General features: G+C 35.2%; 1 protein-coding gene and 1 non-coding gene across 5 annotated transcripts in view; both read right to left on the bottom strand.

Moving 5' to 3' along the window:
* LOC123505188 (organic cation transporter protein-like) overlaps positions 1-19,580 on the bottom strand; it is a 48,042-nt gene that overhangs the window by 4,245 nt on the left and 24,217 nt on the right. For all 4 annotated transcript variants that reach the window (XM_045256352.1, XM_045256351.1, XM_045256353.1 and 1 more), the window contains 4 exons: positions 12,422-12,518; positions 12,125-12,255; positions 1,978-2,192; positions 238-419 (listed from right to left, as the gene is read on the bottom strand). In XM_045256352.1, coding sequence (XP_045112287.1) covers positions 238-419; positions 1,978-2,192; positions 12,125-12,255; positions 12,422-12,518 — 625 coding nt within the window. The remainder of the gene's footprint in view (positions 1-237; positions 420-1,977; positions 2,193-12,124; positions 12,256-12,421; positions 12,519-19,580) is intronic.
* On the bottom strand, positions 3,931-4,004 carry Trnaa-ugc. The gene has a single exon. It is a non-coding gene; the product is annotated as a tRNA-Ala (tRNA).

Raw genomic sequence — 19,580 nt, 5'->3', positions numbered from 1 at the left:
GAGAGAGAGAGAGAGAGAGAGGATACAAGGGGCCCGTTTTCTCTTGCTCTAGCCAAGGCCGCTGAACCCGATCGGACGCAATGCCACATTAACCGATGATAGTACCTCATTCAACCTGTGATATTTTGGTAACCATGACATCTAGAGACTTCTGGTTTTTTGCATTGCAAAGAGGAAGAGTGTGCTTCTCATTCATGCATCACAAGTAGATAAATACAACTAGGTAAATACACATACTAGCATATTGATGTAGGGAGCTAAGGCACCTCCAATTCGTGCCACCATGGAGGAGGAGCCCATGCCAACATTGCGCACCACAGTAGGGAACACCTCTGCTGATAGTGTATAGATGATGGCATAGGAAGCGGTAATGCACAACTTGCCACTCATTGCAAGTGTTATCAGGAGCCAGGTCATCTCTGCAAACAACATCTTCCTTTTACTGAAATATCAATTGATAGACTACAATCTTAGCTCTCTAGTGTATATATATATATATATATATATATATATATATATATATATATATATATATATATATATATATATATATATATATATATATATATATATATATACACACACACACACACACACACACATATATATATATATATATATATATATATATATATATATATATATATATATATATATATATATATATATATATATATATATATATATATAAATCAGTAGGTAGATAGATAGATAGATAGACAGGTAAATAATGAAAATGAAAATTCAAAAAGTTCAAGATCCAAGAGCTATGATCCTGGAGTTCTTCAAAATATTTCTTACCTCTGTAGTTTAAGAGTATTTCTTTAAGTGTAAAACCAAGCAGTCAAAGGAAGAATAAAAAGGCATTTATGTCACCAACAAGGATAGAGCAAGTACAAGAGCTGTGTATTTGAATTTGAATACACCTGAAATACACTAAATTCTCTAAAACTATACAGTCTAAGAACTTCCTAGATTAAATTAGCAATAAATGGTTATATTTCTGCCATTGCATTTTGATGCAGTGAGGCAGGAGTGAAGAGAAGAGAGAGGAATGTCAGGTGGGCTGTGTCCTGACAGTCAACATGCAATGCAGCACATTCATAAAAATTTTACATATATCACTTTTCAAGTAAAATCTGAATGGATCATTGTATCCAGCAGTAGTTTCTATACCATAAAAGTACTGTATATATTTTATTATGCACTTACTTTCATAAATGTTGTCAATATTGAAACTATTAAAAAATGATGCTTAAGCCATAAAATAACATTGCATCAAACCATAAAAATCACTGAATTGCCAGTACCAATTACTTAGTTTTCATCCTATCATTTTGAAAATGGTATTCAAATTGTAAAATTGTTTAATCCAATAATGTAGTAATCTAAGTTTTTTCCATCTTATGAGTAAAATATTTTGTAAAGTGAGTTATGGTGAGACTTAGCAGACTTATCAGTGAGAGATGGAATTGATTTTCTTATGTGGATGGAATAGTATAATGAAGCAAATGTAACCAGTTTAGATTCTGGAATATTGCTATAAGATCTAAATGGGCCTGAAACAGGCTGATATATTCAGATTTCAAATTATGTACAACATGGATTCAGATTAGACAATTTGCTGTTCCTAATTCATCCTAAGAAACTCATTGTATAAAGTTACCTAATATCAAACACCTCCACTCATCTTCTCTTAGATCCATCATAGTACTTCTTATCTTAATACTCTCTCCTAGTTTTTATCACAAACAGCCTAGAGTATTGGTCCTCCACATATAAGCACAAAAAATAATTTACTTTGTTTTATGGTAAGTTGAGAAGATTATAACTTTCAGAAATTCACTCTTTGTTTTAGATTTGTACAGCATTTGCTCACTGGTATAGATACTAAAAGTGTGTTCTTGTAAAAGATAATAAATGGCCCATTAACATTCAATGAGAATTCATTCGAGGAAAGCACCTATTATCACTCACCCTTGGGAACAAATATTGTAGACACAAGACATAGACCACCCAGGCCAAGGAAGGCAGCCAGAGGGATACGGCGGCCCACTCGATCCAGAAGTATAGTGGCAAGAGCAAGACCTGGCAGCTCTACTGCTCCACTGATTACAAAGTTAAGGTAAGGATTGCCTCCCAGATTACTAGTGCTGAGGGACAAGCCATAATAGACACCACTGTTGACCATCCTGTGGAACCATGAACATGATTAATCAATGATCAGTGTCTGTAACATGACTGATAGTGAGATGGAGGTATATGCAATAATTTTCCTAACAAAAGTATATATACAAAATCAAGATGAACTTTGAATTTGTGTATCATATGCTACTAAGAACATGTTTTCCTTCTGCTATTAATATGAGTGTGTGTGTGTGTGTGTGTGTGTGTGTGTGTGTGTGTGTGTGTGTGTGTGTGTGTGTGTGTTTCTTCTTCTTTGTGAAAACTAGGTCAAGCAATGATGGTATGTGTAATTCACCTCGGTCGCCTACTGGTCACCCAGCCAGTCTTCCCCATTACGGAGCGAGCTCAGAGCTCATAGACCGATCTTCGGGTAGGACTGAGACCACAACACACTCCACACACCGGCAAAGCAAGGCCACAACCCCTCGAGTTACATCCCGTACCTATTTACTGCTAGGTGAACAGGGGCCACACATTAAGAGGCTTGCCCATTTGCCTTGCCGCTTTCCGGGACTCGAATCCGGCCCTCTCGATTGTGAGTCGAGCGTGCTAACCACTACACTACGGTGTGTGTGTGTGTGTGTGTGTGTGTGTGTGTGTATGTGTATATATATGTGTGTGTGTGTATGTGTGTGTGTGTGTGTGTGTGTGTGTGTGTGTGTGTGTGTGTGTGTGTGTGTGTGTGTGTGTATTTACCTAGTTGTATTTACTTAGTTGTAGTTTTACAGGGCCTGGGCTTTACGCTCGTGTGGCCCCGTCTCCATATCTACACTTATCCAATTTTTCTTTAAAACCAGGCACACTCGTTGCTGACACCACTTCTTCACTGAAACTGTTCCAAGTCTCAACACATCTTTGCAGGAAACTATATTTTTTAACATCTGTGTGTGTGTATTTACTTAGTTGTATTTATCTAGTTGTGGTTTACTGGAGGGGAATAAACTCATGGTGTCCCATCTCTATATCTCTTATCAAATTTCTTCTTAAAAGTATGCACAGTCCCAGCCATTACAACCTCCTCATCAAGTTCATTCCATTTGTTCACAGCTCTATGAGGGAAACTATACTTCTTGACATCTCTTCTATAAAAGCCTTTTTTCAACTTTAAACCATGTCCTCTTGTACTACGTGTGTCCAATAGTAAAAAGTCTTCTTTATCCACATCATCCATACCATTAATCATTCTATAAACATGTATCAAATCTCCTCTTTTCCTTCACTCTTCCAATGTAGTAATGTACAGTTTCCTCAGTCTTTCTCCATAGGTTAAAGTACTTAAATCTGGAACCATCTTTGTAATTGCTCTCTGCACTCTTTCCAACTTCATAATAATTTTCTTTTTATGAGGAGACCACACGACCACCTCATATTCCAATTTCGGTTGTATCACAGAAATCAATATCCTTTTAATCATTCTTTCATCAAGGTATGAAAAGGACACTCTCACCCTCTTTAATAAATTCATCATACCATACTATCTATATGTTTGTTTGTTTATACTATTTATATGTGTGTGTGTGTGTGTTTCACTGTTTCATCTGCTGCAGTCTCTGACGAGACAGCCAGACGTTACCCTACGGAATGAGCTCAGAGCTCATTATTTCCGATCTTCAGATAGGCCTGAGACCAGGCACACACCACACACCGGGACAACAAGGTCACAACTTCTCGATTTACATCCCGTACCTACTCACTGCTAGGTGAACAGGGGCTGCATGTGAAAGGAGACACACCCAAATATCTCCACCTGGCCGGGGAATCGAACCCCCGTCCTCTGGCTTGCAAAGCCAGCGCTCTAACCACTGAGCTACCGGGCGTGTGTGTGTGTGTGTGTGTGTGTGTGTGTGTGTGTGTGTGTGTGTGTGTAATTCACCTCGGTCGCCTACTGGTCACCCAGCCAGTCTTCCCCATTACGGAGCGAGCTCAGAGCTCATAGACCGATCTTCGGGTAGGACTGAGACCACACCACACTCCACACACTGGGAAAGCAAGGCCACAACCCCTCGAGTTACATCCCGTACCTATTTACTGCTAGGTGAACAGGGGCCACACATTAAGAGGCTTGCCCATTTGCCTCACTGCTTACCGGGACTCGAACCCGGCCCTCTCAATTGTGAGTCAAGCGTGCTAACCATTACACTACGCGGTGTGTGTATGTGTGTGTGTGTGTGTGTGTGTGTGTGTGTGTGTGTGTGTGTGTGTGTGTGTGTGTGTGTGTGTGTGTGTGTGTGTGTGTGTGTGTGTGTGTGTGTGTGTGTGTATGTATGATAAAACACATTTTTTTTCCCCCCCTGTACCTAAAGAAAGGGGAAAAAATTATTTGATCTACACAAAGATAAGATCTTAAGGCTTCTAACATCATTTTGTTCTGACTAGCTTTTTTTTCTGCATGCAGACTTCTATTTTACTATAGCAAAAGTACTTTTTGTAATGTTCTTTATATATATATATATATATATATATATATATATATATATATATATATATATATATATATATATATATATATATATATATATATATGCAGATTCAACTTTTTATAGATTGTTACTTGCTTCCTACTTTGCTAAGAAACCATACAACATAGAGTGACACAGGAAAGCTTTATAAACAAACACCATGAAGGATATAGAAAGCAAACAGAATCCATTCTGAAAGGCAATATTGAATGTGCAAATATCAAATATTAATAAAGGCAAAATTAGTAAACAGGCCATTAGAAATGATAATGGGAAAGAAATGGAGGATATCAATGGCACTATGAATGTCCGAATAGCACATTGTATTTGCTTACTAAGCAAGGAGTTTCACTGGGACAGAAACAGCTTGAACCCAATTTGGAACCAAAAGCTTCAGCTCAGCGCCTTCTTCTGCTGATAGAAGGCTGGAATGTGAAGAAAACTGTAAACATTACGAAGAATTATATAGCACTTGTTACCTCAGGGGGAACGCTGAGAGGCTGAAAGCATTCCGAGATGAAAAGGCAGGAATGGTAGTCAGAATGGCTAGGATGAATTGTAAGAGTTAACAGTGATTAACAATGGAATGACTACATATCAGTTCTTTTATCTTTCTCATGTAAGAAATATAAACAACTTTTAATGCATTTAGTTTATTTTATGATGTGATTAATTTGATAAACCAAAGTAGAATAAGTTGAGATAAAACATCCTAAACTTGTAAAAAATAAAATTGGTAACTTTATGGAAGCACTGAATTATTTCAATCTTTGTGGCATCTTTTTCTTCTGCATTTTGGCTTAATTATTGCCTGACAATACTTGCACTAATTCTATTCATAAATCACTTTATTATGTCATGAATATATATACCATTTTCTTTTTGAAGTGTCCTACTTGTAACTTGCTTGTTATAAAGTTTGCTGTCATTACAAGTCTCTAAATCTGCAAATTACCCCAATGAAAAAGCAGAGACATGGTATACTTCATCAATAAGATAACTAGCAATTCAGTCTTGTGTATGCAACACTGAAAATGACAACTGAATTAAAATTGCAGAAACATTGGGTGCAAAGACACTGAGTACTACAGGGGAGCCATCAGCACATATTACAGTGGAGAAGCTGCCATCTTGTACAACACTTTACCATGGGGACTGCTGCGATACAGTGGAACAACATGTGTTTTTGTGCCTGAGGGGTCCTGAAGTGTATGGGTTCAAGTCCTGGCCACGATTCAAGTGTAGAAAGGGCTTCCTTAATCAGGGTAATGGTTCCGTAATGAGTGGGCTTTCAGATAAGAGGTACCCAAAAAATACCTCCTCTAGCCCGTAAATTCCCATGAAAAGCTCACATTGTATTAAAAAAAGGCATGATGATAATTTCCAATTTTAATTGCTTTTTTTTTTTCATTAATTTCAAAATGCATAAAAAAAATTTAATGATATTCTGATTATCATTATCATTTAACATAATATCTTATATAATTTCTACTTGACATGAAACCAGTCTTATAAGTGACATACAGTACAAGTGTACTAATCACAAATGTGTAAACTACCTACATAGAAAAAGAAGGATGGACTCGACTATAGCAATCATAATAAGTAAAATAATCAAAATATAATAAAGGAGAAAGTGGATATTGAAAAAAACAGTTGATGTAATGTTTACAGTTAGATGTCTTCAAGAAGAGTTTCTTGAGAAGAAAATATATATATATATATATATATATTTTTTTTTATTTGTTGACCATAAAAAAGAAAAAAAGGTTTTAGTACTACTTAATAAAAATGCTAAAGCTCTGTGGTTAAGATACATTTTCTGGGAACTGCTCTATATGCATTACCTTGCTCTGATGGTCAATATTTAGAAAAATGAAAGGTTTATGATACAGTGATAAAAAATGAAAACTTGAATCTTAAGACCAAAATTAAGCTCAAAAGGGGTGATGATAACCAATATAAACAGTGAGCAAATGTTGAGTAGGAGATGCCCAGCCACATATGTAGTGATACTTTTGGCAAAAGCTGAATCATGTTAAAAAGCTCATGGCAGAAAGGATGAGCAAACCTATATGGGATATGGTAAAAAAAAGACCTAAGATTAAAAATATCAATGAAATAAGTAAATAGACATTATTTACTTGTTTCTGAGAAGAAGTGCTATGATAAAGACTGAGTTATACTGGTTAAAAGTATGTATGTAGGTAAGTATTTTGAAGTAAAGTAGAGTTTTTCAGTCAGCAAAAGCAAAAAAGCAAACAGAAAATAAGAGATTGTGCTTAGATTTAGAATGTAAAACATTTGAGAGATAAAGTGCACATGAATCAATATGAATACTGTATTCACAAAGGTTTGCATCTTATTTTTGACAGAGTAATACTTCATGAAATAGGAACCATTGTTTTCCCATCTATTTGTCTTTTATGTGCAAACTTTTAATTTCTAATCACTTAATCAATCAATATTTGATTAATATGAAAAGTTAGTAGCTTCAATTTTTATGATTATCTTATAAAGTTTATAAGTTATTGTAAATGAGGGCCTCAGAACCACAGGGGGCTTTAGCACTATTTTTTTTTTTTTTTTTTTTTAATGAAAAAGATGCTTCAAAAGTTTATGAACAATTACTCCACTTCTAAGGCAGATATCGATTTCAACCAAGTTTCAGATGAAAGTCCTGCTCTTAGAAAATTTTTTGACCAAGAATGAAAAAAGTGTATAGTGTGTTTGCGCATCAGCACATAAAATGTACCTCTTCAAATTTTTGTACATTTTGTTGCATGATTTGTGATGTAAACCTTAATAAAACTTTCAATTGAAGTAAATAATTTAATAATACAATAAACTACATAAAGGAACAATGTCATAGGCTAAGTGTACTGGAAAATAGGAGAAAATACAAGTATTGGTTCATACTACAGGACTATAGTTACTTAAAAGAAAGCGACAAATTGAAGAGTGATTAAGGAGATGTCCGAGGAAGTCATTTAGAAAAAAACTTAGTAATGATAATAAACAAAGGTGGGAATTGTTAGTCAAAGGAAAAAAAACTGTGTATGATCTTTTTGTATTCACTCTTAATGTTACTGTACATCCGCTAAAGAAGTTGAAGGTTGGGGGGGAGAGGGTAGTAAAGTTACTGTTCTTCATCATACTCCATCAGGTTGTCATCTTTGTGCCCTTCATAGGCACTGTCAGCTGCCCCCCTGTTGCAGAGCATCCTGCTGTACCAGAATATCCCAGAAGTACTGGGACTTGGTATGAGTAATGAAGGGCAGGAGATCCATTGCAGTGCAGTGACTAGTTCAGAGTAACACATTTCTTATGGAAAAAATGCTGAATGGATGAGAGATGGCTATGAGCTGTGCACCACATGCTCTCATTGCTGGCTGGCTCCATTAACCTTGAGCCTGTCTGGTTCTAAATCAATACACCACTGGGCTCAACCACCAAATACAACATGTGCTAATTCTGAATTGATAGGCCATGAGTTCACTGGCTTCTACTAGACTTTCAAACTTATTGAAGTCAGAAAACAGTGTAGCAAACAACATAGCCAGGCAGAAGAAGAGCTGCCAATTCTGCAGCTATCAATACCTCAAAAATCAGGGAGGCGGTGCTTAAGCCCCTATGGTTCTGAGGCCCTCAAATAAGAACTGTACCATATATTACCAAATTTTTTCCTGTACATGATAATGCACTTGTGTTTTAGATAAAGAAGGACAGATAGAAGAAGGGAAATTTTCCACCATAAAAAATAAATGTGACTAAGTCTCCCCTTACAACACAGAATGACTGTTACTTAACACAAAGAAGCTGTGAGGAAAAAACTGACCTTACCGTTTTTTTTCTGTTTCATCTGAAATCTCTGTACACTAGTCTATTCAGCACAACATGTTGTATTACATTGCTATGAAGGTGATGTAGCTACATTTTACATAGTGATGCATATGGATCCGTTTACATGTGTATTTACCTATTTGTAGGTAAATACATGTAAACGGATCCATATGCATCACTATGTAAAGTGTGTGTGTGTGTGTGTGTGTGTGTGTGTGTGTGTGTGTGTGTGTGTTTGAATTTACCTAGTTGTATGTTACAGGGTTTGAGCAGGGCTCATAGTAACTGTCTCCATATCTACATTCATCCAGCTTTCCCTTAAATTTGTGCACACTTTCTGCTGTTACAATCTCTTCACTTAATCCATTCCAGATGTCCAGCATCCTTTGTGGGTAAAAAAAAAACTTAACTTCTTAATGTTCTTAAGACACTGACTCTTCATGATCTTGAAATGTCCTCTTGTTAATCTATCTCCATCCTCCATCAGGTTACTAGGTCTTGTCTATCTATCTTTTCCATATGGTTTACTATCTTATACACTATTATTAGGTCTCCTCTTTCCTGTCTATCCTTCAAAGTTGGTAGTTCCATTTCCTTCAGTCTTTCTTCATAGGGAAGATCCTTTATTTCTGGGACCATCTTTGTAGTAATCCTTTGGGGTTTTTTCCAGTTTCTTGATGTCTTTCTGCCTATATGGTGACCATACCACTGCTGCATATTCTAGTTTAGGTCTTATCATAGTGGTTATGATCTTTTTCATCATACTCTTATCCACTCTCATTATGTGTGTGTATCTACCTAGTTGTATTTTCTTAGTTGTGTTTTACAGGAAAAGAGCTATGCTCATGCTGTCCTATCTCCATACCTATAGTCATCCAGTTATGCATTAAAGTCATGAATATTTTTTGCTTGAATCACTGTTTCATCTAAATTGTTCCATATTTCTTTGCTTCTGTTTCGAAAACTATATTTCTTAATGTCTTTTCTACACATGGTCTTTATCAATTTCATGCCATGTCTTCATGTATTTCTTGAATCCCACACCAATAGGTCTTCTTTGTCAACTTATTCTAATATATTCTTTATGTGCCTCTTCATACTTCTTCCTGTTTACTTCATTTTGCTGCTTTCTTATTTCTTTCCAAGCTGTATCCTTAACTTTTTACCCCTTACACATATAGCATTATACCTCCTGTGTTTGCTCTCTTTTACTCTGTTTTCAGGAGCATATCTCTTTATCCCCTTATTATACTTGTCTAGGAATATTTCATACTTCTCTTGGACTGTCTTACTTTGCATAATTTCCTCCCAATCAATACTACCAAAGTAATTTCTTAACCCTTTAAAATTTGCCTTTGCATGATTCAATCTTTTCTTGTTTCCTTCATTACCTTTCAAAGTTTTGTGATTCTCTTATTCAATTTCTAAACCCACATTATCACTTTTTTCCACTGGGATAATTATGATATTTGATGACTGGACAAGGCTCGATCTGTTTTTGTGAATACCAAAATCCAGCATAGATGGTTCTTCTTCCCCTCTATATCTTGTATAGTTCTTCACCCATTGATCCAATATGTTTACCATTGCCACGTGTAACACTTTTTCCCCTCAATATCCAGCATAACTGTTTATATCCAATTCATCCCAATTTACATGTTTGCAGTTTACATCTCCCACAAGTAGCACTCTTCTGTTCTTCTTTAACATATTGTCCAGGCAGTTTAGCACTTCTGTTTTCATTTCTTTGTGTACATCAAGCCTCCATCTCTTAGTCTTTGGTGGGACATATGTTACTATGACACTCCTCCTTTCTCTCATGCTGGTCCTAATTGTCATGCTTAAAACCTTGTCCACTCCATCTCTGTACTGTACCTCCTCCACATATATATCCTCTCAGGCCATTATCAATACTCTTCCTCCTGCTTTTTCCCTTCTGCCTCTTCCGTAAACATTATATCTCAGTTCTTTGAAATTCACTTGGATGTCTACACCTAACTTTGTTTCTATTATACATATCAAGTCTGGTTCTTTTTCTAATATATAATCTCTCACTTCCAAACTTCTTATTATAAATTCATCTGTGTTTGTATACATGACTGTTAATGTTTTTCTTCCCCTTCCTTAATATACCATTTCCTTAACCTCATGTCTAGCACTCCCCAGTAGAATTTCTTCTTCTCATTCTCCCTCTATAATTTTTTCCTTAACTTCATTTCTTACCCCTATCTCTTTTTCCCTTTCTTCTTGCTTAATTTCTCTCTTTATCCATATATTCTTATATTCTGCCTCACCAGCCAGCTTTCCAGACCTTGCTAAAATTTCTTCTACCCTTACTTGTGATCTCATTTTAACTTTTAGTGGTCTTTAAGTTCCCTCACTATATTATACTATCAAGTCTGTATATTTCTTTTATTCCTTTTCAAGATTCTGTTCTTCATCTTGTAGCACTGAAACAATTTATCTTACCATCTCTTTCTCCTCCTTCTCCCTCACAAATTTCTTTGGGTTCTTTTCTCTTCTAGTCCATATACAGTATAATCATACACTTTTTTTGTCCACTGTATCTCTCACTAACTCTTCCTGTTCTTTAGTCACTTGTATAACTGTGTCCTTTGTTTTCACCCTTATTTGTTGCTTCACTACTTCTGCAAAATTGACTTTTTCTTCTTGTTCTTTTACCCAGACCATTTTCCATTCACCCAGATTGGTTTCACTTATCCCTTTTGCTGACCCTGCACTAGTATCTAGCTTATCCTGTAATCCTTATAATTGTGGATGTGAGTGTGTCACTATCTCCTGGATGCACAAGTAGCTAGGTTTAGCTTTGAGAGACTGTGTATGTGTGAGCCACAGTTCAGGAAGGACATATATGGACATAGAAAGAGTGAGTTACTGGTAACTGAGATTGACATGAATGCTGTTTTGTGCCTATAACTGGTTTTGTGTAATGTGCCTCTTTATTCTTTGCATAATGAATGTGTCTCATCTTCCCACACTTTTTATTACCATCATGGTATTTGGTTACTTGAGTGTTGTAGATGAGAAGCCTAATATCTCCACCATCACTATATGAAACCCACAGTGAGTATAGAGAATGCCACCCTCTCTCGTGTCTTGGATACACACAATAATAAAGACAGAAAGGGGATGGCATTTGCAACAACATGCAGAATTGTAAGTATTTGTACCACTTTTATATGTTGATTTTTTCTGATTCATAGGCTTGTAAATTCTATGAAAATATCAACAGAGTATGAAAAGTTATATATAACCATTTGTACTCCTGCCTTTGAATGAAATGAACTCACATTATTCAATTGATTATTTTTGTAAGTTTCTATAGTAAAGTATAAAGGCCAATTTCAAGCTAGGTAGGAAACAGCTGCTCAAGGCTGTTGTGCAATCAGCAACAATATTACAATTAAAGCAGCTTAGAATTTACATTGCAAACTAAGAATGAACAATTACAGCAGCTGAAATTATTAACTTTATAACCACCATAATATATATATATATATATATATATATATATATATATATATATATATATATATATATATATATATATATATATATATATATATATATATATATATATATATATATATATATATTGGTAATTGGGAGCTGACCAGTTGAAGAAAATGTTGAGAGTCCTGAAGCGCAACCTGGAGAAGCGAAAGAGATCAAAGAAAGTCCCTTTGGCTTCCTTATCCTCATCAATTGGGATTTTCATTAATTCCTCTAAATCCCTCTCATCTACCTGCAACCAAGATTTATTGGCTCTGTAATATTTTGAGATATTATATCAAGGGTTTCTACAATCATTACATTTTTAACAAACTGATCTTTTTAGATAGAATACTTAATCACAATCAACATTCTTAATTGACATAATTTCTCTTTTTTTATATTATGAGTAACCTCACCTGCTTCTTGTTGACCTTGGCTACTTTCTCTAGGATGACTTTCGCCTCCTCAGGTCGTCTCTTTGTGAGGAGCCACCGAGCAGACTCTGGGATGATCCTTGGTCAGACCAGAGAAAGTCATCACCAAAATGAATTAATGTTATAAAGGAATCTTTGCTCTATATTGCCTCTGCATCCTAAAAGCAAAGGATAGCAAAAACTCATCCTTGAACAAATATTCTCTGCTATATTCTTCAGGTTTCTTTCTAACCCTACATTTATTCATAAGTAGCATTTGGGCTATATTCCCAGAAAACTTTGCATAATATTTACATAAAAAGATTAATACTGGAAAATAAAGTGTAGTATAATAATAATCCTAGCAATATTACTCAAAACCTAGCATTGGTAATACTCCTCTAAAACATGAAATACGCATAACAGTTATTATAATAATTGCACATGATCAAAGCACCTAAATAAAAACACCCTGAAAACCAATGTATACCTACACATAGGTTTCTATGTATATACAAATAACTCACTTTGATATGCATTCTCAGGAGCAATCCATCTTAATTTCTGATATCTGCTAAGGTAAGTGGTGGTGTTTCATCACAAGCACCATCAACTATCATTATTTCAAATTTATTCTACACTCAGTTACAATGATGAGTTGTGGAATCACAAGTGATTAAGCCAAGTGGAGGAGAGTATCAGCAGTAAACCAATAATAATAAGCAATCTATTAATCAATTAGGTTGGTTAATTTTATATGCAAAAAGTTAACTCAAATATAGTCATGCTTTAATTTTTCTTAACCATTGCTGAAGTAATATTCATGATACAAACTACTACATGTGGGTAATTCACCCTTTATGCAAATGATATTTACAATCAATCTCTGAGAAGAGGAGGGTTTTAAATTTGACCTATTTCTTATTTTTGGCAGTGCTTAGAAAAAAAAATACTATACAAGCAGGCAACATAATTACTTCATACCATATGTAGCAAACATTCAATTTAGATATGCCAAAATGTGTTGTGGTTAAATTTACAAAAAGAATCCTACATTGACTGTAGATGAAACCTAAACATATGGGGGGAATAGATCCCTGCCTCCCAGCAGTTTTCTATACTTAATTTAATCATAGTGCTTTTGAGACACTCTTCATGGATGGACACACATCTCATTTGTGATAGTTTCCCCCTTGATTGGTATGAACATACTTCTGTACTCTTGACAATTTCTCTCTTAATAGTGGGGATATGCCTCTCCCTTTCTCTAAACACTGATGAACAGAATTGTAGTGATCTAAGCTCCTGTAAAACTGCTGGGTGATGATGCTTGCCAGATTTTTTTTTTTTTTTTTATGATTACAAAATGTTAGAGGAAAATAAGACAAAAAAACTGTTTTCTATTCCTATGAATACCATGAAAGGTATGCAATACTGACTCAACAGTATTCATGAAAATGTTCTTGTAACACTGTCCACTATGGCATTTGACAGTGTAACTTTCAATACATTCATTGGAAACATCATATACTCATAAGAAGGAACACACAATCTTCATGCAGTAGAAATTACATGCACAATAAACTTGATTCAGATATGGAGTGCTACTCTTTTCTTAATGGATGCTAACAGACTTTCATACTTCATTATAGATTCCCTTACCATTCAATAAAAACACCTATAGTGCTCACGCCATTATTGATATTGAAGATATTCATAGAAGTGAGGAAACCATATACCAAGCTATCTAAAGATGTATTTCCATATGAATGATTCGATGAATAATACAAGTTAGACTCAATGCAGATTAAATTTAATCAACAATTAAGTGACATTTATATCTCAGTTGATATAGCACCTCCATAGTCCACAGTACAGAGATGCTACATAAAGAGCCTAGAAGCATATTTTGACATTTGCATACAGTTTGAAAACCATATCTCACATATCATGGGAAAAGAGCGCTAGTAAAATAATGTATACGAGTGGTACAAAAGATAGTAACAATACTACAAAAACTACATTCATTCAGTCCTTCATGGTAAGTAAAATATTAATAATCAAAGCACAAAGCAGGGGAAGTATAAGCTTAATTTACACTGTTACACGTGCAAAAACTTAAGAATAAAAAAAAAAAAAAAAAAAAATGCTACCAAAGCTGCATGCATTTGGTTTTTAAAATATGTGCTACAAAAGCTGCGTTTGTAGTTTAAAAAAAAAATCCATGTAATGCTGCATCAAGGTAAAGAATTTAAGCTGATTGCTTTCACAGCCCTCTCCCGCCCTATTCGATAATTTTTCCTCGATTGGCACATATATCAATAATAATAATAATAATAATATATATATATATATATATATATATATATATATATATATATATATATATATATATATATATATATATATATATATATGCCTCTCATCACACTCGATCGGCTCTTAAAATTACTTGGTGGCATGATGGGCGCATAACAGTGAGTGTGCAAGCATCTTCTCACAACGGACCTATGCAGTGTAACTTCTAAGTTGCAACTAGTATTGATTCATTGATTATTCCATTACAGAGGCACCTCAAAGGGATGGAGCAAGCAAGGTATAGGTATTATACACGTGTACATTCTCTGACTAAAAACTACTAAGTAAATTATTTAAGTTGGTGATTTCCTCAAGAAATCTCAGTCCCAGAACCAAGATATACCAACAAGTATAGGTTACCTTGATATTTTCTTACACATTAACAAAATCAATAGCGGTCTTTATCGTATGTAATAATATAACGTTCAGCGTATTCAAAGTAAAATTTACTTCTGAATCAACAAATTCCTGTTCGTATCAAAATACCCACACGCATATTGATTTTCAGCCATTAGCGGTAATTCGTTACTGTTAAGGAACACACACACACACACACACACACACACACACACATATCTTCCCTGCAAACGCTCGTTAATAACCGGTATGAGTGCTTTGATAGAGTGGGTATGCTGTTAGTTGGCGCCTTTCCGCCTTTCACATGCGCTATCTCCAAATGCTTATCCTACTCACTGATAACCTATATCTCTTCCCCGTTCCCCTCCATAAGCCGTCTAATGGGTGAACCTAGATTTCTTTACTATGCAATAGTTCCACTGATGAATGTGAGCACATTCCCTCTCGCAATAACCGTTAGGCCAAAAGCGTGGCGATGTGGCAACTATGCGAGCTATAAATAGCTAGCACAAATACTGATAGCAGCAGGAGTCCCCAAGAGTCTGCAACGTAGCTGTGGTTCTGGCAGAGCATTTGTGGTAACAGCACAACGTGAGGAGCTAAAATTAAGTAAATAATAATGACAAAAGATGTAAGTAAATATATCATAAATAACTGGAGAGAGCAGTGTGGTTAAGCCCACACCCTATCATCCAGAGGTAAGCAGTCTGATTCGGAAGTCCGATAATTTGATTATCCGATTATTCGGACTCGCATTTTCGAATCAGATTATTGAATCGTGGACTAAGCCCGCCAAACGAATCGATATATATATATATATATATATATATATATATATATATATATATATATATATATATATATATATATATATATATATATATATATATGGTCAACCCTGCAACTTTACCCTAGCTAAATAACCACTGAATACGTTTATATGACTTGCACTCAGGTTTCATTTCAACTTCTAGATATAAATAAGACATATTTTGAAGTAACTAAAGACAAATTTTCTTTTTAAGTGACCGCACAAAAATGGTTTTACCGCCCTACTACTTTGCATGCCTCATTTTTTTTTACCCATAAGCTCCTTATTAGGACACTGATAATCGGAAGTGTGACCCTAAAACGGAATATATATATATATATATATATATATATATATATATATATATATATATATATATATATATATATATATATATATATATATATATATATATATATATATATATATATATATATATATATATATATATATATATATATATATATATATATATATATATGTGTGTGTGTGTGTGTGTGTGTGTGTGTGTGTGTGTGTGTGTGTGTGTGTGTGTGTGTGTGTGTGTGTGTATTCACCTAGTTGTATTCACCTAGTTGTAATTTTACAGGGCCTGGGTATCATACTCGTGTGGCCCCGTCTCCATATCTACACACATCCAACTTTCCTTTAAAACTATGCACACTCCTCGCTGACACCACCTCCTCACTCAAACTATTCCACACCTCCACACATCTCTGTGGGAAACTATATTTCTTCACATCCTTCAAGCATATTCCCTTGGCTATCTTTTTACTATGCGATCTCGTAGTTCTATTTAAATTTTCCTCTCTCAACATCATTTGCTCATTATCCACTTCATCCAAACCGTTCAACAGTTTATAAACCTGTATTAAATCTCCTCTTTCTCTTCTTTGTTCCAAGGTAAGCAAATTCATTTCTTTTAATCTCTCCTCATAGGTCATTTCTGCCAATTCCGGAACCATTTTTGTTGCCATTCTCTGCAATCTCTCCAACTTCCTTATATGCTTCTTTTTATAAGGGGACCAAACCACCCAGCATATTCCAATCTTGGTCTAATTACCGTACTAATTAATTTCTTCATCATATCTTTATCCATATAATGAAAGGCTAATCCAATATTTCTAATCAAATTATATGTTTCTCCAAACATCTTGTCAATATGAGCCTCAAACTGCCCATGGTCTTGTATTATCACTCCCAAATCCTTTTCCTTTTCCACCTTTTTCAACACTACTCCTTCACCCATCTTATATGACCCTCTTGGCCGTCTTCCACTCTTCCCCATCTCCATTACATGACTTTTGCTCAGATTAAATTCCATCTCCCACCTCTTGCTCCACTCCCAAATCCTATCCAGATCTGCCTGTAAAATTTCACAATCTTCTTCACTCTTCACACACCTACACAACTTCGCATCATCCGCAAACAAATTAATATAACTGTTTACTCCTCTGGCATATCATTAATATAGACAAGGAAAAGTATTGGTGCCAGCACTGAACCTTGTGGGACTCCACTCTCCACCACCAACCAGTCCGACTTTGCATCCCTTATTACCGTTCTCATCTCCCTCCATCTCAAGTAGTTTTCCATCCACTTTAACACTTTTCCCTTCAGTCCTCCATAAATCTCTAATTTCCATAGCAGTCTCATGTGAGGTACCTTGTCAAAAGCTTTTTTTAAATCCAAATATACACAGTCCATCCATCCTCTCTCTCTTGTATTTTGTCAACCACTCTTGAATAAAAGCTCAGTAGATTTGTTACACATGACCTCCCTTTCCTAAAGCCAAATTGATGATCCGATAATAACTTATGATCCTCCAGGAACCGTATCCAATATTTCTTTATCACCCTCTCACAAATCTTACCGACCACACTTGTTAAAGACACAGGTCTATAGTTAAGAGGCTCTTCCTTACTGCCTCCCTTATAAATGGGCACCACTTCAGCTCTTTTCCACTCTACCGGTACTTCCTGGTTTCTAATGAGCACCTTATAATATCATATAATGGATCTATCAATTCTTCTCTACATTCCTTCAATAATTTTCCTGAAACTTCATCTGGTCCCATCGCTTTTTAAGTTCCTCCAACATTTTATATAACTCCTTTTAGGTATCTTAATGTCATCCATGTGCACATTTCCTTCTACATTCTGAGGCTTTACAAACATTGTTTCTTTAGTAAATACTTGTTGAAACCTATTATTTAGCAATTCCGCGATATTCTTAGGGTCATCTACTATCCCTTGCTCTCCTTTTAATCTTTCAATGGACTCTCTCTTTTAAGTTTACCATTTATGAACCTGTAAAACAATTTTGGATGTTCCTTACTCTTGTCTACAATATCTTTTTCAAATTTTCTTTCTTCCTCCCTCCTTACCCTCACATACTCATTTCTCGCCACTCTATAATTCTCCTTATTTAGTATATTCCTGCTCTTTTCCATCTTTTCCAAGCCACATCTCTCTTTTCTTTAGCCTTAACACAAGTTGCATTAAACCAATCCTTTCTTCCTTCCTCTCTCGGTTTATACTTTGGTACAAATTTCATAACTCCTTCTTTATAATATTTCATAAAAATCTCATATTTTTTTGCACTTCTCTGATTTGTAACATCTCCCAATCTAATGTTCTGAAATAATTTTTCAAATTTTCTGTGTCCATCTTTCTATAATTCAATCTACCACTCCTGTATGTCTCATCTCTCCTTCGCTGTGTTATTGTCATCTGCATTTCCATAACCACATGTGTGTGTGTGTGTGTGTGTGTGTGTGTGTGTGTGTGTGTGTGTGTGTGTGTGTGTGTGTGTGTGTGTGTGTGTGTGTGTGTTTCTGTACTGTACTGTGCTGTCTCTATCCTGTACTGTAATTACTGTGGTTAGAAGACTTGTGAGAACTTTCCAATTGTATTCCTTTGTGTAAGAGCGGTCACCTATATCTCTGCTATGTGTGGGCCTCCTTCCTATTATTGTGTTCACCTAAGTAGCTGTAGCAGAAGGAAGGCTGAATCTTCTGCATCGGGGCATTTTTTATTGTGCCCTCCGTCTCCCCTGCCACCTGTCCCCATGATTTTTTTCCTTTATATTCCTTGTGGTCTCTGGCAAGTTTAAAGTCACTGAAGTAACAAAACGGTGCTCTGCCTCCAGTCTTTACAGTAACAGATGAAAATTTTCCATGGCTTGTACACATTAAATTTTTTTAAACACCAATAAGCCTGACGATATCCCGAGGGACAAAGGAAAGCAGGACCTTGATAAAATACGTAAAAAAAAAATCAATAAAGAAAATATTATATATATATATATATATATATATATATATATATATATATATATATATATATATATATATAGAGATAGAGAGAGAGAGAGAGAGAGAGAGAGAGAGAGAGAGAGAGAGAGAGAGAGAGAGAGAGAGAGAGAGGGAGAGAGCTATTAAGATAAACTAAAATAAAAATTAGCAAATCAATCTCATAAAATCACTGTGACTAACATTCTCAAATCTGACAAAAACACCGCTTTCAATTACTGCCACACTTGAAGAAAGACTCACGTGCTGAGGGATGATTACAACACATAATTATACATGATTTTGATATAACATAAATAAACAAGGATATTCACTTTGTAGTA

The sequence above is a fragment of the Portunus trituberculatus genome, chromosome 17, assembly GCF_017591435.1.
Source record: "Portunus trituberculatus isolate SZX2019 chromosome 17, ASM1759143v1, whole genome shotgun sequence".
Taxonomy (NCBI): Eukaryota; Metazoa; Arthropoda; class Malacostraca; order Decapoda; family Portunidae; genus Portunus; species Portunus trituberculatus.
Note: the sequence above shows the minus strand (reverse complement) of the source record. Positions and strands in the feature narration are given on the sequence as shown.